General features: G+C 33.1%; 1 protein-coding gene across 2 annotated transcripts in view; it reads right to left on the minus strand.

Moving 5' to 3' along the window:
• Positions 1-5,107: 5,107 nt before the first annotated feature.
• LOC142322363 (putative cytochrome P450 6a23) overlaps positions 5,108-24,254 on the minus strand; it is a 61,952-nt gene continuing 42,805 nt past the window's right edge. For both annotated transcript variants that reach the window (XM_075361367.1, XM_075361375.1), the window contains exons 5-6: positions 15,517-15,768; positions 5,108-6,647 (exon numbers count right to left, since the gene is read on the minus strand). In XM_075361367.1, coding sequence (XP_075217482.1) covers positions 6,478-6,647; positions 15,517-15,768 — 422 coding nt within the window. In that variant the 3' untranslated portion in view covers positions 5,108-6,477. The remainder of the gene's footprint in view (positions 6,648-15,516; positions 15,769-24,254) is intronic.

A 24,254-nucleotide genomic window follows, 5' to 3' on the forward strand; every position in this document is an offset into this window, starting at 1 on the left:
CCTAACTTGGACATTTTAAGAGAAAATAACTGTAATGAAATATTACAAATTTAAATGACTCAATTTATGACTTAAATGAGAACAACACAATAAATAGTAAAAATAAATCACTAACAGCTATTCACTTCATTAATTAAAATATACACAGCAATAAATGTTTCTATAATAAACACTTCAAAACATAATTATTACAAGTGATCTTTTTTTTTCTACCCTTCCCCCTAGGATCGGCACCCTGCTCCGATAACATTACTGAGTCGTAGGGGTGCCATAACCTCAAACCTCCCGGGCGACCATGCTGGGCCCGGCTATGCCGTTCCCCGGTACCATCCGGTCAGCCGGGGCTGGGTCTTCTCTTCATTACCGTACCTCTAACTGGCAGGCCCTGTAGAGGGCCCTCCACCCGGGAATCCGGTCTTTTCTTTTTACCCATCCTATGGACCCGAGGAGTCCCCGTTCACTCATCGAAGTGGACAGAGCATCCCCACCCCTCCTGAATGGGCCTGTCCACCCATCCCTAATCCCTAATAAAATAGCACATTAGTCATGAATGGTTCACTATTATTAGTTGCTATACAGGAAGTGCCTAGATCTCAACATCAATAATAATTTAAAATAAAACTAAACAATTACATACGCTACAGCGAGTTTATGAAACCTGTTTTTTATATATTACCATACCACAAAAGACATATAGAAAATGACAATGTTTTTAGTTTGCCTGTAACAGAGGCCAATGCATGCAAAATGCTAGTACACAGGCTTTCATTCCCTGCGCCAACACATCTACACATATTGTTTCTAGAAGAGTGTATTTTCATGCAGAAAACTTCATTTTTCTCTTGAACATGTTTATCCACATTTATTATTACTATATAACTTAACAGCTACTGAACAAAAAATAAATACCATAATACATTACACATATTATTTCTAGAAGAATGTATTTCCATGTATTCAGAAAGAAAAATCTTCTTTTTTTCTTAAACAAATTTACTCACACTTATTATTATTACTATAACTTAAGTTATTTATTCTAAAAATTACACAAACCATAAAATTTTATATAAATTCAATCTTTATTGTATAGATTAATTCAAATATTAAGTAATAATAACCGATTACAAATCATCTCTTCAAGTAACAAATAAAAATATATTATATTATTTGCTATATCAAATAAGCAAATATTCTAAAAATAAATTTGATATCTCACAAAAAACCAAGCTATCCTTCCCTACTAAAGGACATTTGTGTGAGTGTGTGTGTCTGTCCCGCTTAGCTTAGCACCGGAATGTACCGATCACTAGCGGAAAATCCCGATTCGTTAGTACATGTCTCGTGGTGGTCAGATGTATACTGGTTATATTATTATATATCGATATATATATATATATATATATATATATATATATATATATATATATGCCTACGATATGCCTCTGCAGCTAGTAATGCAATAAAAGAATCATAAATTGTAGTAAAAAAACCATATTTCTCATCATGAGCATACAATAAACTTTAGTTTATAAATACGAGTATCTCATGAATTTTACAATCATAGATTACTCAAAGCATATAATTATTAAAATTTAAACATAAAAAAGAAGAGAATAAATACTTCAAACACCTAAATGCAATAGAAATTAATGATCCGCAGGAAGACTTGATTTGGATCATAATGAAAAGAAAAAGCAATCTTATTTAAACATTAATATTAGATGTAGCAGAATTCTTACCTACCTAATATCACGTATCGGCTTTAATAACATCTGAATTACTACAATTAAAAAAAGGATATTTCACAATTTATAAATTATTAAAAACTTTCTTTAATTTTAGCTGGATGTTAGTATGTACGAGGCTCCTCGGCTGATACATTTTACACACTAGTGTGCTACACGGAGACTATCGAGTTGGGCCTGGCAGCACATGATAACTAAAATCCCCATCTACAAACCTGCGATATTGCGTTGAAATCCGTTTACCGGTTTTTTTTCAGTAGCAATTAATACGGACAATATGTCAACACGGTTAAAACAGCGCGCAGTGATCGAATTTTTAACAACAGAAAATGTGAATCCTATGAATATTTTTCTTCGTTTAAAAGCGGGAGAACTGTGAATAGGTGGGCATTGAAATTTCGCGAATGTGAAGCTGGTAAAGCGACAATTGAGGACGCACCTTGCAGCGGACGACCAGTTGCTGTGACTGACGAAAAGTTTCGAAATGAGGTGGACGATTTGCTTCAAAGTGACCGGCGAGTCACCCAGCGATGAATCGATATTCAATTAGGCATATCTAAAGGAGTATGCCATATTTAACGTAAAATCTGTGCACGATGGGTACCGCGCAAACTCTCAGATGGCTCTCCGTAAACTGAAGTTTGAGCCTATTCCGCATCCGCCATACTCGCCGGATTTGGCTTCGTACGACTTCCACTTCTTCCTTCACCTCATGAGGGATCTCAAAGGTAATCATTACACTACCACGATGTGGTGAAGGAATCTTGGCCACGAGAAAGATCGCCACAATTTTTCAGTGACAGATTGCAAAAACTTCTTACAGGTTGGGAAAAGTGTATCGATGTAAACAGGGGATTATATTTTGAAAAATACATTCTGCATTTTGTAACTAAAGTAATTGTACTTTTTATTCATTTTTTATTTCATTCGAATATATCTTTTCATTCCCATGCTACGCATATATGTGCAACATTTATCAGCCGAGTTTCATATATCTTAGAAATGGCTGAACCAATCGTGCTGAAATGTTATTTGTAGTTTCTACTATACGTAACAGTGTTGTGTAGCTTGGTCACAAACAAATATTTTGATTCAATTTTAGGATTAGGTCTAACTTTTGACATTTTAATGTCTCATCCATACAGACTGGAATTATAACCGTAATTTCTACTACAGTAATTAATTTTTATTCTAATTTAAAATTTTTCTTCAATTTGCCTTGACTTCTTTATTTTAAGCCTTTCAAAAAATTCAGTAAGAAAAATTATGAAAATTAATATATAGCACCATAAACATTAAACATTTATTACATTAACATTAACATCTATCTATTAAATTTAAACATTTAAGAATTGTTTTTTTTTAAATACCTTACCTAAAAACAATAAAAATAGATAAAAAGCAAACAAATATTCAAAAAAAAAAAATTCTAATCCAAAAATAATCAAATAAAATTAATTCCCAAGAAAGTTATCGTATTTCATTACTCTCTATGTATCGAGGTCAAATAGAAATAAAATATTTTATCTTCTCAATAAAATTTAATGCATGTTCTCTTAGATTTAACCTGATTAAAGTTTCTATTAACCTGTTGAACATGCAGAGTTAATTTTTATTACCTTAACCCTTAATTACTAGAATGGGTGAAAAATCACCCACGCTGATGGAAATTTGGCTGTCATACGTTTGCAGCAACTTTCTCCTTCTAGGTATTCTCTTAATTGGTAGTGCCATGCATGGTAATGTAGAGAACGGTTACCAGTTTCCGTTAATCTGTCCGAAGACTCTCTGGTTGAATTTTCACCCATTCTAGAAACAACGTAATTTATTTATTTTTTGTGTATTTATAAGAATCGTGACACAAAGACTTCAATTTTTATCTTTAATAGTCACAATAAATTGCAACTTGGGTCTTACTCACCAAAAAAGGGTAAAATTCTTTTTGTGGTGTCATCCATGGATGATAGCTTTAGGTGAAACAAAAATCCTGTCAATTGAATTTTAAAACCGTACTAAAGAAGGTTTTTGGCAAATTATGTAAGACATATTAGTGTAGCAGAAGAACACAGTGATGGCCACTATGTGCTTTTTATGACATACTGAACGCAAGTGGAATAAATGCCTACATTGTATATGCCTACAAAAAGGCTACTAGAAATCAAATAGCAATCAATCGCCTTCTATTCCTATAAAAACCTTGGTGAAAAGCTTGTTTGACCACATATTATGAGAAGATTACAACGGAGAAACCTTCAAACTCACTTGAGATATAAAATGGAAGAAGTCCTGAAACTAAATGAACAGGAGTCAGCTACAATTCCTGGGATCAGTATATCTGAAAGCACCACAACACTTTTATCAACTACTGAATTTAGTACCAGTCAAGGCCGCTGCAAACTTTGCCCTGCTAAACTGGACAAAGGGGTATGCAGTTCGATGCTCACAATATCATAACTTTGTTTATTCTGAACACGGGAATACAATTTATAAATGCTGCTGAAGAGGCAGGGAGGCCGAGGTATTTGGGTTGCGGCTGGGCCCGTACCGAAACAGTGATCTCAATGCACCGGTTCTAAATTTCGAACAGTTGCCCATCTCCCGCCTGCGGAGGAGGCTTTAGAGCCTGGCGATGGAAGCATGGCAACAAGAATGGTACGCCACGACTAAGGGAAGGGATAGATTTATACAGGATCTGGAGGGATGGTATGCCTTTCCTTCGTTTTTAAGGGCAACGGGAGCCCGAGTGCTCTCCAACCATGAAAATTTAAACCAATATTTTTTTCGTTTCTGCCTGGCAGCTGATGAGCTGGGCGTCTGCGGGGAGGTCCAGTCGAACGAACACATGATGTTCGACTGCCCAGCTCTTGGGGAGGAGGCCAGTACTCAGGCAACCCTGGAATTTACAGATCAAGGGGAAAATTGGTCACTCACAAGCGGTGAGTCAATGTGGCGAGAGGCGCATTGTCGGACCGGGTAGGAGTTTTTTGATGCGGTAGCTTTGTTCAACCGACATCAGTAGTTTACCTAAGGGAAAAGACTCCTACCGCGCTGCTATAGGAAGCTAACCGAGAGATACGACTGGCTACTAGCAAGATTAGTGATCCAAACTCTTTAATAGTGGAAAGGTAAAAAACTGAATGTTAAAATTCTTTATCTAGTTTTACAGTACCTGATTTTTAAGGGCTTATTATTTCTAATAATATGTTAATATTCTATATTTTTATAATTAACTATATATAGAACAAAACTATTAAACAAAAAATTAAATAAAACTGCATATTCTATTTTTTTTCTTCATCAAAAAATACCAAATCAGAATAAATGTTAAAAATAGACTTTTTGTCTTTTACAAAATCGCATGATAATATTTTATTAAATATTAAATAATACTATTCAAAGATACTTTTTTAGGCGGATAATAAAATATATATAGATTAAATATATATATAAAAAAGATTTCCGGTGAAGTTTCTCCCATTCTAGTAATAAAGGCTGATAGGAGTATCCTACTAATTAAAGAGTTAAATAAAACAAAGATTCCTAGTTATATACAGAGTGTTTAAAAAATAATGGGCTGGCTATACTTTTTGGATTCTACTTGTAAAATTAAACAAAAAATATCCTTAGGAAAAATGGCAATTTCTCCTTCGTTTCAAGTGATATTCAAGTGATATATGACAAGTGGGCGGTGGGACACGCAAGCGAGTGGTGTATGGTATCACGCTTATTCCGCTAACGCTTTTAGGTTAACTCTAAGACCTAGTTAGGACACTGATCGCTAAACTGTTTCGAGTCTCAATAGGCGTTTGTGGTACAAACATTCGGTCTTAGCTTTAGGGCGATCGAATGGGGTGGTGGCGGGAGAAATGCCAAGCAAACCAAAAAATATATAATGTTGTTTTAGACATTCGCATTCAAATTTTAACCCAAACGTCATTTGAAATCGATTTCCTAATCGTTTTGCGCGTGGACGTAACTGGCTCCTGAAAAGTCCTGATTTGAATCCGTTTGATTATTTTCTTTGAGGATTTCTAAAGGAAAAGATTTTCCCTAAACATCCTCGTACAATGCTGGATTTACGAGTTATGATCATTGAGGCGTGCGACAAAATAACTTAGGATAGTGACGTTGAATTATTAACAAGATAGGAGTTCGTGTTGAAGAAGTTGCTAGACGTGATGGTGATCATATTGTACATGTGATATGCAGAACATAATTTCTAGATATATAGTAAACAGGTTGTATTTTAGTGTTCTGCATTCCAATTCAAATAAATATTTGCTGACAAAACCAAATGTTGGATCATTTCGTGCGCCATTCTGTAGTTTAGTACAATTGAGATGGTAAAAACATTAAAACTTTATTATAATTACGCTGCAGAAATTTCTGGGAAGGGCTATCAGAATTAAAATATGGTAAGTGTGAGTTGATTTTTGAAAACCTTTAGGAGGGAATGTTTTTAGAATGGTTAATATATAGCATAATATATATTAGACACCAAACATCATATTCTGCGACGACATATATAACTGCTTCTTTAATACATCAATAAGCAGATGAATAGTCGAGTTAAAAGAGGAACTTGATCAACAAAAAATAAATGATCAGAGAGAAATAGCAAATATTCCACTTATATACGAATAAATCTCATGCATACACTTAGTAAATATTAATAAAAATAACCCTTCTTTTAAATACTGAATTAATATAAACAGATTTTTAAAAAAACTGTTTATTTTTGACGTTTTGTAATTTTTAGTTTAATTTCCTTTTTTGGGGTTGTTAAAAGTGTTTTTGCGTAAAATTCCATTGGAACTTGTGTCTTAGGTATTCGATCAAAATTATAATTAGACAATAATGTTGCAAGTCCTGTTTTAACCTGAAGAATCCCAAATCGTATCCCTGAAACAAAAGTCATGTTTTAATTTTTTTAATTATTTATAAAAAATAAATAAAGCACAATTTTTTTTTTGTTTTAATTTGGACCTACTAACGATCACGATTTCCATCCTAACTTCTTCCTTCCAAAATTGTTTTCCTTAATATTCCGTTCCTTTCTTCGATCCATCCACTGGGTTTCCTTTTCTGTTACTCTGAAAATTTAGATTTGCCTACTACTTTCTGAAAGATTATCAATCAAAATTATTTCTTTGGAATTATTTAATATTTTGACGTGAAACTTATTTAAAATCACACCGAAACAACGGGTACCAGAACAGAAATTTGTAACGTAACGAAAAGATCTACTAAACCGGCCTGCCTTAATAACTCCCTAACTATTAGTCTCAGAGGCGTAAATGCGGTGTCATTTTATAACTTATATGGTCAGCTCGCTGATACGACTTCGAGTATGCATCACTGGTGAGTGGATTGTCGGGAAGGAGGCACAGCGCAGATCGGCCAAAACTGGCGCTCTCGCTCATTTCCATTCAGTGTAGCTCACGACTTAGAGGTGATTCGTGTGTTTAGAGTTTGTCGAGATAGATCAATTTAAGTAATAATAAATGTATTTTGGACAATATTTACGTGTAAAAAATGAAAGAAAAAACGTGTAAAAAATTATAAAAATTCAAAATGTCAGCCTTAGCCCACGTTAAAACCAGCCGGAAATATAAATTACGCATATCGTTGGGAAGGAGAAGTTATGGGCCACGCACAGGTACCCCGATGTCCGGTGCGGAGCGAACGAGAATGTTTCGGGAGCGTTGCAAAACTGGCTCGGCGGACTCAGTGAACGACGCCGACGGCGCAGCACCTCTACCGCTGCTTATTATTCCTTATATCTCTTACTTCTTATATCACAGACCGATGTTGAACAAAATTGTCTTCGAATATTAGTCGAAATAAATATCATGTACCATTTTGTGTCTGTTTTATGTTAGAATTAAATTCAGTCAATGTCTCGTTTTCTATCCGATGCACTAAAGGTGACTCGCTGACATAAGACCGAACAATTTTCCATTGCAGACTCTCAGTTTTGTTAAAAAAAAAAAAACGATGGTGGCTCCCCCATTGGTCGATTCTGTAGTTCGGAGGAACTTCATCCAAGGTTTGTCAACGTTTCACGTTAAACCAACGGCCATGCGCCCCGACACAGCTCCACTCGATTTTTTTAGATTTTTTTCAATTTCTTTGAATTAGCTTATTTGGTTTTTTTAGTCATTTGATTGGTTTGATGCAGCTCTCCAAGAATCCCTATCACGTGCTAGTCGTTTCATTTCGGTATACCCCCTACATCCTTCATCCCTAGCAATTTGTTTTACATATTCCAAATGTTGCCTGCCTGCATAATTTATCCCTTCTATCTGTCCCACCAATATTAAAGCGACTATTCCAGGATGCCTTAATATGTGGCCTGTAAGTCTGTCTCTTCTTTTAACTATATTTTTCCAAATGCTTCTTTCTTCATCGATTTCCCGCAACACCTCTTCATTTATTACTTTATCCACCCGTCTGATTTTTAATATTCTCCTGAAGCACCGCATTTCAAAAGTTTCTAATCTTTTCTTCTCAGGCACTCCGATCGTATAAGTTTTACTTCCATATAAAGCTAAACTCCAAACATACATTTTCATAAATGTTTTCCTGACGTTTAAATTAATTTTTGATGTAAACAAATTATATTTCTAACTAAAGACTCGTTTCGCCTGTATTATTCAGCATTTTAAATCGCTCCTGCTTCGTCCATCTTTAGTAATTCTACATCCTAAATAACAAAATTCTTCTACGTTCGTAATCTTTTCTCTTACTATTTTTACATTCAGTGGTCCATCTTCGTTATTTCTACTACATTTCATTACTTTCGTTTTGTTCTTGTTTATTTTCATGAGGTAGTTATTGCGTTGGACTTCATCCATGCCGTTCATTGTTTCTTCTAAATCCTTTTTACTCTCAGCTAAAATTACTATCATCAGCAAATCGTAGCATCTTTGTCTTTTCACCTTGTACTGTTACTCCGGATATAAATCGTTCTTTAACAACATTAACTGCTAGTTCTATGAAAAGATTAAAAATTAACGGGGATAGGGAACATCCTTGTCGGACTCCCTTTCTTATTACGGCTTCTTTCTTATGTTCTTCAATTATTATTGTTGCTGTTTGGTTCCTGTAAATGTTAGCAATTTTTCTTCTATCTTTGTATTTGAACCCTAATTTTTTTAAAATGCTGAACATTTTATTCCAGTCTACGGTAGCGAATGCCTTTTCTAGGTATTTTATTGTCAAGCATGTTAGTTTTTTTTCTTTAATCTTCCTTCTACTATTAATCTGAGACCTAAAATTGTTTTCCTTGTCCCTATACTTTTCCTGAAACCAAATTGGTCTTCTCCTAACACTTCTTCCACTCTCCTCTCAATTCTTCTGTAGAGAATTCTAGTTAAGATTTTTGATGCATGAATAGTATTCTTTACATTTATCTGCTCCTGCTTTTTTTGGCATCATGACTATAACACTCTTTTTGAAGTCTGACGGAATTTCCCCCTTTTCGTAAATATTACACACCAGTTTGTATAATCTATCTATCGCTTCCTCACCTGCACTGCGCAATAATTCTGCAAGTATTCCGTCTATCCCAGGAGCCTTTTTTCCATTCAAATATTTTAATGCTCTCTTAAATTCAGATCAGATTGAATCTTCTAATAATATTTTTTCAAAATTATAATAAATTTCTGCTGAATTTTTTTTTTAATTTATAAATATATTCTTCCGATTTTGATCATGGATTTTTCTTAAAATTCATTTTTCAACTTTATTGGATTTTTAGCTAAAACGTTCTGTAGGTCTTGCGCACTATATACCTACCGGTTTTAATCTTACATTTTTTAATAATGTTTTTTTATTGTAAATATTTCTGGTAAGATGATACGGCACTTCTATTTTTTGTGTTCTGATTTTTTATCTTCTTTTTCTGAAATGTTCTGAATAATTACTTCACCTTAATATTTAAATTTTTGTACTCTTTTGATTGATTTTTCTTCACAGACTTTCATTATTTGGATTCTACTTTTATTATTGTAAAATTATTTCGTTTTTCGTAGATCAATTAATTTATAATTCTAAAATTTTGATTTCCGGATCTCTAATCTTACCAGACAATCAGTAAATATCATTTACGATTTGGATTATGTTCCTAATTTTTATATTTTTATCTTAAGTATTTGGATTGTTCTATTCCATTCTGGAAATTAGTTTTTCAAGAGCGCATTGAACAATATATATATATATATATATATATATATATATATATATATATATAAAAGATGATCGCTTTGACTCACTCCAGATATTTATTTCAAACGATTTGAAAATTCCACCTAAAATGTTTACTTTTGAATATGTATTTTTATAAATGTTTCTTTTATCATATTTAATGTTTTATTATCGATCTAAAGTTTTTTTTAAATATTTTAACAAGAGATTCTCTGTGTATTATTAATTCATATGCCTTTTAAAATCCACAAAAATAATTATTAATTCCTGATTTCTAATTTTTTGGTAATATAAAATGAATTTTAGATTTGAAATCTAGGTTACAATTTAACTTCTGAAGAATGGTTCATTTATCAACTGAATGAATCAAGTAAATTTTTTGTGGACATAATTTTTGTAGCCAAAATTGTAGACCATAAAATTCTGCATCCCAACCCCTTAGGGGGAAGACAACCATCTTGTGACGTTACCGGTCGCCACACCACTCCCTCCATTCCGAGCGCTGAGGGGCTTTACTGGAGGTCGTCTTTAGACCCTCTAACTGATTACAGCTCACAGTCATCAGCCAGGCCTCGGTCGGGATGCCACTGATGTAAATGCCTTGGCAGATATCCTTCACATAAGCCTCAAACGGACATCTTCACATCCAACCTGACATGATTCCCTCAAACTAACTAAGCGAAACCGCGGACCCCGCGCCTAGTCAAAATTTAACAGCACCGTTCGTGACTGTGAATGCCTCAGAAAACGAACGATTTGAAAGTTAAATCAGTGCTAAAGTCATACTAATCAAAACGATGTTTTACGCAGCATAGAAATTCAGACCTACACCCAAATAAGTCGACCAATTTAGGTCACCTAAAGGGTAACGTAACCTCAATCCGGTCCGCGCAGGAGCCGGGGACAAACCCCTGCTCCGCCACCCGGTCCAATCATGGAGTCTCGTGCGCCATTACCAAGACAAAATCAGGACCGCCACCAACGGAACGAAGCCACGTCCCCGGTCGCACGGGCTACCATACCCCGGCAGCGCAGCCACCCCCACCAGCGGGAGAATACCAATATAACCGTGGCACTACGCTAATGCGCCTACCTCCAACCAGTCCAATGCCTAGGCCGGAACCCTAGCCATCCGGGATCCTACCTTGATCAAATACCTCGATTAAACTCCATCTGCAGACCTACACACCGCAAGGGCGCGAAGAAAACCAGTCACTATACAGCACTCCTCGGGGATCATCCAATTAATACGGAGATCCAGAAAGGAATGTATTCTCTCAAGTTCCCTAACAGCTCATGAACGTTTGACCTCATATCGGGGACAGACATACAGACATAGAGGACTTGGTCCACTGTATTATCAATCCCACAGTCTGAACGAAATCCGGGAATCCACCAAACGAAACCTAGCCAAACTCGCCCGTTACACTGCAACACTGTCGGAACTTTTTTTGTGTAGAAATATATTGAAATAAAAAAATTAATGACGGACACAAATTTCAGTCAAAAATTTATCAGGTAAAATAATGTTCCCAATAAAATCGGGTAAGTTAGGGTACAAATAATATTAGTAACAAAAGCAGTTCTAAGGAATAGACAACAAACCACCGGGTTAGTCTGGTGGTGAACTCATTATCCAAAGTCAGCTGATTTCGAAGTCGAGATTTCTAAGGTTCAAATCCTAGTAAAGATAGTTTTATAAAGATTCGAATACTAGATCGTGGATACCGTTGTTCTTTGGTGGTCGGATTTCAATTAACCACACATCTCAGGAACGCTGGACCTCTTCTTTTCTTCTATTATTCCTCTGGAAACATCGTAAGGTATTACTCAGAGGATAATATGTAAATGTAAATGAAGGGTAATCTTTTACAGTTTCATCAACCATTCCTGAGATGTGTGGTTAATTGAAACCTATTATCAAAGAATATCGGTATCCACGACCTAGAAGAACGGTTGACCTGAGACTGTACAAGACTACATTTCATTTATATTCATACATATCATCCTCTGAAATAATGCCTTATAATGGTTCCGGAGGCTGAACAGAAAAAAAGAAAAAGGAGTAGAGTAAACAGAGCACTCTTTACACATCATTTATTTACATCACCTTCAAGATTATATTTTGTGACAGTGTTTAGTTCGTGCTAATTAAAATCTTTTTTTCTATTTATTCGGGTTACAGTGTATTAAACCCGACATAGTTTTTTATTGAAATCAAATGACTGATTAGATTAAAAAGAAAATAAAAATCTGTAAAGGTCATTTTAACAAAGTTTTAAAATAATTCCAAAACTGATTTAATCATTCTAATAAAATTTGTCATTTAAAAAACAACTAAAATAAATTATATTTGTCATCGAATAAAATACTCCTAATTCTGAATCAAATTTGGTTTTAAAACTATACCAGTATTATTACACTTATTAAAAAAATTATTATTATTTTTATTGTCGTCGTTGGCTGATCCTATTAGCCAAATAAAATACTAGTGATCATTATCCATATTACTTTTATAACATTATTTCAGGGAGTAGAACTGAGAACTATCTTTTTAACCACTCTTTTAAATAGTTCAAAACTTTCACACAATTCAACACTCAATATTTCTTGTATAATTTTTTTGGAAATTTCTTCTTTGTTGCTAAAATTATTAATTTCATTTTTACTCGTAATGAAATATACTTCCTTCACTCATTGTTATTTTGCAAAAAAAAGAAATCAGCGCAATGGCAACCACTCAAGTTTTGTGCAACAGTTTATGAAAACATTATTAAAAAAAAAAAAATACACCAATCTCAGCAGACTTAATACAAGAATTCCAACAAAAAGTTCAAATCGGTTTCATGGCGAAACGGTAGAGTCGCTGCCTGTCATCCTGGTAATCCGGGTTCTTATCCGGGTAGTGATTCGCCGCTTTTTTTTATCTATCGTAAAATTCCTTATCACTGTCATTATGAAATTCAGATAAAAATGAATAATCACCTATTTTTAAAATAGCCATCAATACCTACCTCTATCTTATCAGAAAACAAAAGTATTTTTGTGTAACACAATACTCGGGCAAATGAGAAAATGCCTTATTATGATTACGCTACCATTTTTTAATAAATTACCGAACAGTTTAAAAAAAACTTTACCAGAGGAAATTTCCAATAATTGGAAAAAATAAAGGGACTTTAAAAGAAAAAGATCTGGCTTTCAACACTACAAAAAATAAAGGACATCAAATTAATAAAAACAATTTTTTATCATCTTTATAAATTAAAAACTAAAAATCTGATGTGTAACCACATGACTTGTACGCCTGTTAAATTACATAAACAAATTTTTTGTTGCACTTCATTTAAACGTATTTCATTTAAAAATGAAAAACGATCTTCCAATTCTTTAATAAAGTGGACAGTTACACAATTGCTAAAATATTAGTTTTTATTAACATCAAATATTTATACAATTATTAATTCAACGATCTTACCTGAAAGAGTAAAAGTCCCTTTATTACTCGTATTACTAGACCAATATTATTCATCTCTTTGTGAGTTGCTGATTAATAAAAGTTTCAGATTTCTTATGTATCGTATAAATAAAAATTATTAATAATTAAACTATTCCGTTTAGTGAACTCCTATACACTGGTCACAAATGTTAATTTCGACCTAACGATGTAAAATATTCATTTTTTGTTATTGGATTATTTGGTGAATAATCAAAAATGAAAAAAAAAACAATCATACAGGATAAAGAAAGATAAGATGAAGAAATATATCTCAAAAAACGACAAGAAGATATTATATAAACAGAAATAAAATGTTAAGAATAAAAAAATTAAGAGAAGATGATAAATATAAAGAGGAAGAAAACGTTAAGACAAAGAAAAGAATAAAAAGATTAGGAGAGGATGTTGAGACCCACCGGGTTGGTCTAGTGGTGAACGCGTCTTCGCAAATCAGCTGATTTTGAAGTCGAGAGTTCTAAGGTTCAAATCGAAGTAAAGTAAAATGGATTTGAATGCTAGATCGTGGACACCGGTGTTCTTTGGTGGTTGGATTTCAATTAACCACAAATCTCAGAAATGGTCCGACCTGAGACTGTATAAGACTTCATTTACGCTCATACATATCATCCTCATTCATTCTCTGAAGTAATACCTGGCGGTGATTCCCGGAGGTTAAACAGAAAAAAAAGAGAGGATGATGAATGTAAAAAGAGAGAAAATTTGAAAACTAGAGAACGTGTACAAAAATTAAGATTAGAAAAATTATATTAAACCAAAGAGCGATTAAATGATTGGCAACAAAAAACAAATAAACGAAATCATGATCAACTCCGGCAGAATATTATCCGAATTATCCGAAAAGAGGAGTAGTGAATTAACAGATAAGAATTTTTTGCAATATATTAAAGATCGGATATGTATGCCTCAGTGTATATTTTGTTCTTGTGAGGATTTATTTTTCAGTCACTCTGTAGTTAACTTTAATGTAGATAAAATTAAACAGAAATTCAAGAATAATTAAATTAAACAGAAATTAAATTAGAAAATCCAAAAATAATACGTTTCTAAATTACAATTTTCAATTAATATTAAATTATCAGATGTTTCACCAAATCTATTACATACACACATATGTAATAATGCCTATTTAATTAAATATACATATTTTTATAAGTCCATAAAATTTTATTTCACTAATAACTTCTGATTTTTTTTCTTCATATTATTACAATCAGAGATTAATAATTGTTAATAAATTAATATATTTAAATTAAAAAAAAGTTTAAAAAAAAAGGAGATAAAGTCTGATGCGAACCGATGTGCCTTCCCCTTGTAAGATCCAAATATTTCATTAATTAAACTCTTATTTTGCGATAACTCTGAAACCGATGAAATTAAGTAAAACTTATAATATACCGTTGAAAAGATCTCAATGAGGGGTTATTACTGCAGTTAAGAAAAAGTTAAAAATCCAAATTTTTTTGATTTTGGACACAATATCTTGCCTTTTTCGGGCACTTTTGGTACAGTCGATTGCAATCAAACAAGGAGATGCACAACTAGATGTTACAACAGTCCTAAATCTAAAATTTCAACATCCTACGGCTAATCGTTGTTGAGTTATGCGAGATACGAACGTACAGGTGTCACGACAAAACTAATCAAAATGGATTCAAGGATGGTCAAAATGGATATTTCCGTTAAAATCTGAAAACCGAAATTTTTCGCGATCTTAATACTTCGTACAAGGATGTAAAAATAGCTGATTTCAAGAAATCGAAAAGATCAAAATGAATTAAATATTAAAGAAGAAATTTTGGATCGAAATATTTTTAGAAAAAAATTAAATATTTTTTTTTTAGTATTCTAGAAAAACCAATAGGAAAAAAGGAAGAAAATTTCTCTAAAAGAGAGAGAGACAAGGCTGATCAATCAACGAATAAAGTACTGACAGAAAAAGAAACAAGAATGCAAAGTTGATTTTTTAATGTGTCATGTATGGTCCAAATGAGAGTATATGTACATAAAAAATATTTGTTTACCCATATATAATATTTTGCTTACCGATACACTGTCTGGGTCCTTCGCCAAACGGTAACCAAGTATAAGGATGTCTCGATTGCTTAGCTTCTTCAGTAAAATTATCCGGATTAAAACGTTCTGGATCAGGATAATATTCTGGATCATAGTGTATTCCAAGTAATGGTATTGCTAGTTGTATACCTTTTTCTATTACCACATTTGAATCTTTGAATTTATAATCAGTGGTACATTCTCTTTCAAGTAAACTAACTGGTGGATACTTCCTCAGTGTTTCTGTAATCATAAAAAATAAATAACAAATAAAGATATAAATTATTTGCGATTACTGTAATATATTTGATTAGTTATTGAAAAGTCTTTTCGTTATCACTACGATCGTCTTCAGTACTTTTGTTCTTGTCCTGACATCAGTTGATGTTACTGATGATGGGGTAAATTTGAATTTGGATTTTAGTCAAAAAGGGTATTGATTTTAAATTGCCTGTTTCATCAAGAATTTCATTTTTGTACTCATACATATACTTCATAATGTTCAAGTGTGTTAAGATACGGTCTATGTTGTGTACGTATAGAATATATGTATGTATAGAACAACCTCCTACGAGGCTACCACTGTGTTGGGAAAGGCTCTCCCAACACTAAAATCGATTTAGTGGTGAAAGTTTGAGGAACCATGAGGAGATTGTGAAGAGGCCGGGAAGTCAAGGTATTTGGGATGCGGTTTCGAGCCGGGCTAGTACCGGAGCGGAACGTTGATCTCAATGCATCGGTTCTAAATTTCGAACAGTTACCCATCTCCCAGCTGCGGAGGAGGCTTCAGAGACTCGCGATGGAAGCATGGCACCAAGAACGGCACGCTACCACTAAGGGAAGATCCTTGTATAAGTTTATACAGGATTTGGGGGAACGGTATGCGTTTTTAAGGGCAACAGTAGCCCCAGTGCTCTCCAACCATGTAAATTTAAACCAATATTTGTTTCGGTCCGCCTGGCAGCTGATGACCTATGCGTCTGCGGGGAGGACCAGTCGAACGAACGAACACATGATGCTCGACTGCTCAGCTCTTAGGGAGGCCAGAACTCAGGCCACCCTGGAACTTAGAGATCAATGGGAAAATTGGCCACTCATAAGCGGCGAGTCAATACGGCGAGAGCCGTATTGTCGGACCATATGGGAATTCCTTGATGCGTTTGCTTTGTTCAACCGTCATCAGTAGTTTACCTAAGGGAAATGACTTCAACCTCACTACTGTGGGAAGCTAACCGAGAGATATGGCTGGCTACCAGCCAGATTAAGGCTCCAAGCGCTTTAATAGTGAACAGGTACTTGCTGGCATTCAGCGGCCTGGGCGTGGCAGCTATTTGACGAGATATATTTAATTATTGATAGTCACATATGTTTTAGTAGTTGACGGGGTACGCCTACCCATTTTAGTGATATATGACAAGTGGGCGGTGGGACACGCAAGCGAATGGTGTTTGGTACCACGCTTATTCCGCTCACGCTTTTAGGTTAGCTCTAGAAGCTATTTAGGACACTGGTCGCTAAACTCTTTCGAGGCTCAGTAGCCGTTTGTGGCACAGACATTCGGTCTTATTCTTTAGAGCGTGCGAAGGGGGGCGGTGGCGGGAGAAATGCCAAGCAAACCAAACCAAATCATGACGTCATGTATAGAATATCAAGTTTGTTGTCAACATTGTCAATAGTGGATTTCTTTTTATGAAGTATTTGATTAAGTTGGTGCAGAAGGCTTTTTTAAGTATTTTAAATTTGTTTGAAAGCACATCCTGTTTGACCTTTACAAAATATTATGAGGTGTGAACAAACAATTAGACTGATTTCATTCAACAATCAGGTTCATTTATCACTTTTCTTAATGAGCTTAGCATTACAATAAACATGTACATGTTAATTTTATGCAAAATTACTTGTGCTTTATTGTATATATATATATATATATATATATATATATATATATATATATATATATGTTAAATCACAGTTAGAATCAGAATTTTAAAACCTTTGTTAAGATGGCAATTGAAAGGTTAGTTTTCCCACTGACCACTAAGGAGTTGTATCCTCTTTGGTTGCTTTGTCAGTCAGGTCTCTCCACTCACTGCATTAGCATGTCTCACGTTAATTTATTTATTCATAACAAATCTTTATTGCATTTTCATTTACTACAATCATGTTGTGTTGTTTACATACAAATCAAATTTAAGCCTCATCTATAAGTTTGCATTTTGTAATTCATGTAAACACTTTCAACTGCTATCATCAGATAATCATTTACACAATAATTAAGACAAGACAATAATTTAAACACATATTTATATACATGTTGAAATGAGATGCAGAAAAATCAGGGGTTTTTTAAAAAAATATTGTTTAAAAATTCATTGTAATATTGTTTCTGTAAAAGAAAATGATTTAATCGTATCTTATGAGGGACATTCAATAATTAAAGAGACAAATTGATGTAGGAATGAAACAGTTTGTTGGAGGAGTTTTGTACTTTCATGACTTTACGTATGCATCACTGGGATGAGCTGAGAAAAACTGAAGGATAAAAATTGTTTTCTTTATAATCTTAATATTGAATTTAATGACAGTGTGACCGCTTAATGTCTCCACATTAGTTGAACAACATACAGTGATCCGTTTTTTGCTTTCTGAAGGTGAAAAACCGGCTAAAATATTTTCTCGAATGATTTTACAGTACGTTGAAAATTGTGTGAACTGTGGAAATTTTTATAAGAGGGTAGAACAGTTCAAAAACGGTTGAATCTCAGTGATTGATGAGAAACATCCTGACCGGCCAGTTGAAGTGTCAACTTCTTTGCTTGAAGCCCACATTGATGACATTATTCGCAAAGGCTAACATATTACAGTTGAACATATAGCAAAAACAGTTGCAGTAACTGTTGGCATAATTCATAATATTATCAGCAACAAGCTCAAGTTCAGCAAAACAAGTGCAAGGTGGGTCCCAAAAGAGTTAACGTAACAACACAAGGAAACAAGGCTCAAAGTGTGTACAGACTTGAAAGAACGCTATGAATAGGGAGGTGACCCTTTTCTAAACAAGATTTTAACGTGTGATAAAACTTGGGTTCACCATTTTGAACTAGAGTCCAAAAGACAAAGCATGGAATAGAAGTACACCGGCTCACCTGTCCGAAAGAAATTCAGAATGCAAGCATCAGCAGGAAAAGTCGTGTTGACAGTCTTTTGGGATGACCAAGGTGTCATCCTTTGTGATTATTTGGAAAATCAATGAGAGAAAAACGTCACAGATCTCAAAGAAAAGGAGTGATATTGCTATACAACAATGCTCGCCCTTACATCGCCCAGCTGACCCAAGAAACCATTGGAAAAATGGGTTGGAAGATACTGCCACATCCTCCTTACAGTTCAAATTTGGCTCCCTCAGATTTTCATTTGTTTGGTCCACTCAAGGAGGCATTATGTGGAAAAAATTCAGCAACAATGAGGAGGTCAAAGAATTTGTGGGAAAGTTGCTCAAACAACAAGACAAATACTTCTTTGCATCAGGTATAAAAAAAACTAGTTCATCATTGGGACAAGTGTATTAATATTGGTAGGAATTATGTTTAGAAGTAGTAAAAGTCTCATTTTGTAAAAATACAGTTTTTTTTCTACATCAAATTGTCTCTTTAATTATTAAATGTTTCTTTTATAACCCAGGCATATTTTTACAGATATATTTTTTTTAAAGTCATTGTTTTAGTCACAATAACAATTTTATGAAAATGACCTACGACTGTTTTTTTGTAATTTTTGGACTTTAGAGTACATAGTTATTAAAGGTAGAAAGTGTAATTCTCACAACTCATGAGTGCCTGAAGATTATTCTCATCATTAAAAAAAAATGTTGTAACAAAATTTTGATTCATATGATTTAAAAATTATTTATTTGACATTAAATTTATAAAATAATGTAATATTCATATAATAATGTAAATTATAAAATTATTTATAATTTCTACTTTAACAATATGTAGTAAATCTACGTAAATAAAAATAGATGTGCAAATTACAATATATACACATATCACTTCAAGAAAGTAAATAGTAAAACAAAAATATTTCAAATAAAACAAAAAATAATATAGAGAAAAAAATTTTATTACAATCTGGCACAAACATTTATGTAAGTTCTTCTCATAAAACTGCACAAAAAATGGATCAATGCAAAGCAGACCTGACATTTAGAACACTAAATCTGATTTCCCTTTTCAAAATTTGTTGAACTACACTGCCTGCACCTTCTCAAATTGTTTTTAGACTGAGGGAAATGAAACCCTACACCTCTTGATTTTCTGGAAGTATTAGCACCAATAAGTTGCCTAGCCAATCGCAGTCAGAAATTTAGTTGACCTTCTTTTTTCCCATGATTAAACAATTTAGCAGATAAGAATTAACAATTCCTAATTTGACCAGAAAATACAAGATGCAATGCCACCATTTTATTGACTTCCTATAGCGTAGCAGTCATGATATTGATCATATCTATCTACACTACCTGTTATGGTATTATAAACTTTCACAACTTCTGGATAATCTAGAATCTTTTCTATTTAGAAACACCACTTTTTTTTGGATTTTGTACATCGGACAACATTATAATAGGATTATTAAACTGCCACTTTCCCTAAACAGAAACCTTTCCCTAATACCCAAATTCGAACTCTCCTCTTTTTATTTTCTCATTCCATTTTTGTCTTTTTACTAACATCATAGAATCTGGTAGTCCTTTTCAATTTACTCTCACTGTTCCACAAGAATGAATTTTTTGCTTCAATAAAATATTCATTGGTTTTTTGGGGTGAAAAAATTATCAAAAACTACAACTTTATTCTTTTCTTTGATAATAATTAATGTAATATTAACAACAATCCTTTCACACGTAGACAGTGAATTATCAGTCTTCCACTTTTCCTGTATATACCTCTAAATTAATAATAAATCCAATAACATCCGCAAGGCTAACCTTGTTTCTTTGGTTTCATATACACATAATGTGTTTACACCATTGTGTAAAGTTGCGTTATTTCCTATGAATTAAAGCTAGGGTTGGGTCTTATTGTTTGTACTCAATAAATTTATTGACTTTTCACTTAAATTTATTACTCTGTTTCGTATTGGGCTTGTCATTTGTGTATCTGTTTGTTTATCTTTGTTTGGTTTATCGTATCCACTTTCAAGTCCTGGCGTCAATCAGTCGGGCGGTTCTGTCACCTTAATAAGTGACCGCGTGCTTTTTCTCCCATTATTTATTGCTGCCCTCATACACACCCTTTTTCTTATCGTTCTCATACTAATACATGCACACATCTCTTGTTTTTTACACAAACACACACTCTCCTGTCCACTGCTTAGGTTTGTTTCCCCTACTTCTCACCACGCCACCATTTTGGCATTCTAGTCCTGACTTTCACATTGTGCGGATCCACAAGGCTGGTGGTCCTCCAGCTTTGGAGGACCAGGCTGTAATTTTCTCTCTCTCGTATAATGTTTAAATACTTTCGTCGTCTTCATACTCTCATAAACGTTGTAGTATTTCTCTGTCAAAATATTCTCTAGTTCTACTCGTCAGTATTTCGTGACTTCACCATTCCCTATGTTTTGTTTTACCTCGTTTCTTTGTTAAGTTAATCTTCAAATTCTGTTTATTACGTCTCTTTTGAAAGTGTGTCAATCACTACAAACTGCCAGTTCCATCGACACCGAATCTTCTTCAGCTGCTGATTACATTTTTATAGATGCAGAATTTTCTCCAAACTCATTACTACTAATCTGGGACGCCACGTCTTGTTCAACCTCTAAACCACATTTCACCTCTGTATTCTTGATCCGCCATTGCAGACGTCACCTAGGATTAACTGTATGTATTCATATGTAATTTTCTTATCTATTCATGAACCTATTTACGAATTCATATTACTTCTTCTTATATTAATCTAAAGAAAATTACTCCTGATGTGAATTTATGTTTTTGGACTTTGTAATTTCATGTTTTCAAGAAAACTTATTTTCTAAAATGAACTCTATTTATGTTTACTTATTTCAATTTGATTATTGTAATTAACTTTTTTTATACTGGAATATTATCGTGGCCTTTTTTCTATACTAAACTAGAATTACATGTTTTAATTATTTAATGTTAAGTTTGATGATGTTCATAATTCAGAAAAGGCCAGTGCCAATAATAAGATTTACTGTAGTTTATTTTTCTAAGTTAATGACATTTGTTCATTGCTAATTTTTCAATATTACAGCATATGTCAGTAATGCAATAGTTTTCCAGTCATACTATGTTTATTGATGTTATGTTTTTCTAAGTATATAATTGTAAATAAGGTGTTTTATGTTCTCTTGTTTTCAGGCTTTGCTAAATTGTAGATTTTCAAAATGTGTATTTGAAAAATGTATATTCATGTATTTTCTCATTTAATATTACTACTACTGATATGCTGATTTCAGCTGATATTTCTTATATAGAATTAAGTTATGTTTATTTCATAATTTCATTTAATTTTTTAAGGTTATGATTTAACATAAGTTCATTTGTTTTCTAATTAAAGTCCAATTTCTTTTGCCAAATACGAGCTGTGTGTTCTTTTATTTTTGTTAACTTTACCCAACATAATGTTTTATAGAATACCTTCCTTTGAAAGCTTTCATATAGCGGAAAGTACTGATGAAGTCTCATAAACCTTGGACATAAATACAATATTGATACCAATGGTCTCAATTTGTGCATTTTATCATAACTTGGTTGCCCTTTTGGTATACAATTACAATTATTATTAGCATGAATTGATTCAGTTACTTTTTTGAACCGTTTGCAAATCATAATAACATCAGCAATTTCAGTGTTGAATCTGAACCCCAGTAATTATTATTGAATCAATAATCCATTGGTATCAATATTGTATTTATGTCCAAGCGTTTATGAGCCTTCATCAGTACTTTCATTAGATGGAAGCTTTCAAAGGAAGGCCTTCTATAAAACATTATATGCATATGAAACCAAAGAAACAAGGTTAGTCTTTCAGATGCTATGATCAGATTTATTATTAATTTAGAAGTATATACAGAAAAAGTTACTAAAACGGGAGACGCTAATAATTCACTGTCTATGTCTAAAAGGATTGTTTTTATTTAGAAGGATACACATGTATACCCATCAAAATTAGACATCCATCTTATGAATACTTTTAATTGCTCAGCAATAGTTGGTACTTAATTCTTCACAGTTGCCTTTTTACTTTTAACATCTCTCTCTTTTATTGCATGCAAATCTGACTAGCAAACTAAAGACGTCATTATTAAATAATTCCTAAAAAAATACTAACTCATTGTTTTATGTAGTAAGAGTACAAATACATTGACGTGGACAATCAAATAATATATTAGGTTATCAAAATAGTCACTTTCATTTCTCCAACCACTTTCAGGTTCACTATCACAATCCAAGAAATTTTCAGGTGGTGGACATGGACGTAAATCAATTATATTGCTACTTGTGTCATGAAACTCAATATTGGATAAGATGTGAGGAAAAATTTCTAACCCTGATGAAGATTTAGATGGTGTTGTAGAGAGTGGAATGTCTGACACAGACCTCAAAGATGGAGAACCTGTAGAATGTTTATTTAGCAACTGAAATTCAGCAACTGCATCTTCATCTGCTTTCACCTCTGAATCAGATTTGTTTTCTGGTAATAAGAAAACTACATGTTTAATCTCATCCAAAGCAACGGCCAATCCATTTTATTAAATAAAAGCAGTGGAATAAAAATTAATTTCATACTTTAGTAGAAAAGTATATAGTAATATTTGAACAAATAATGATAGTAGGTTACACAGCGTAAACTTTACAAATTTTGTCGTACGTGATTATTTTGAATTAGTATATAATTAGTTAAAACTAATAAATGTTCATTAGTGAAGCCAATTAAAATATTTAAAGTTTATTTCATTGTACTGATATAAGCTCCAGTCTGTATGTATGGTACAGTTGGATGTGGGAAGCTCAATTCCCATTAACATTTTAGACACCTCCAAATAGTTATTCAAGTTATTATTGTTATTCAAATCGGTAAATGTTCCTAAAGAACTAGTAAAACAGAAAAAAGTATTAGCGATAACTTACCTGGTTATAAATAAATTTATATAAGATGAAATGTTGCAAAATATTATAACCACAACATCAACACAACCTGTCTACAGAGAGGCATTTTTCTCAATTCTACAACTAATCCACAAAATTTCAGTACAATCCATAAGCGGGAAGTAATCTTCCCATTAACACAGTCTGAATTTGAAAAATATGAGAAGTCTACTTCCTGCAACCTTAGAAAGAGATAAACTGGTGGAAAGATTTTTCAAATTCATTAAAAATTGTAAAATAAGCATAATAAGCAATACTTTCTCAGAAGCCAAAGTAAAGTGAATTACATAAAAACAGTTTTGTTGTCTGGTTTGTCATAAGTGGATGTTTTTATTTTTTTAAATAAATGATATTTCTATTAATCAAACACTGTACATTCATAAATAAATAAAAACACCATGAAGTTAAGATTTTTAATTTTCTAAATATTGGTCATCATGATTTATACTTATGGTCACCAAATAATAATCTGATAGCCCAATTTTTACCTTAAAAACTCATTCTGACTTTTCAGAGGAGTCCGAAAAGATGATTTATACTTTAAATGGGGATATAT

The sequence above is a fragment of the Lycorma delicatula genome, chromosome 1 (assembly GCF_047948215.1).
Source record: "Lycorma delicatula isolate Av1 chromosome 1, ASM4794821v1, whole genome shotgun sequence".
In the NCBI taxonomy this organism is placed as follows: domain Eukaryota; kingdom Metazoa; phylum Arthropoda; class Insecta; order Hemiptera; family Fulgoridae; genus Lycorma; species Lycorma delicatula.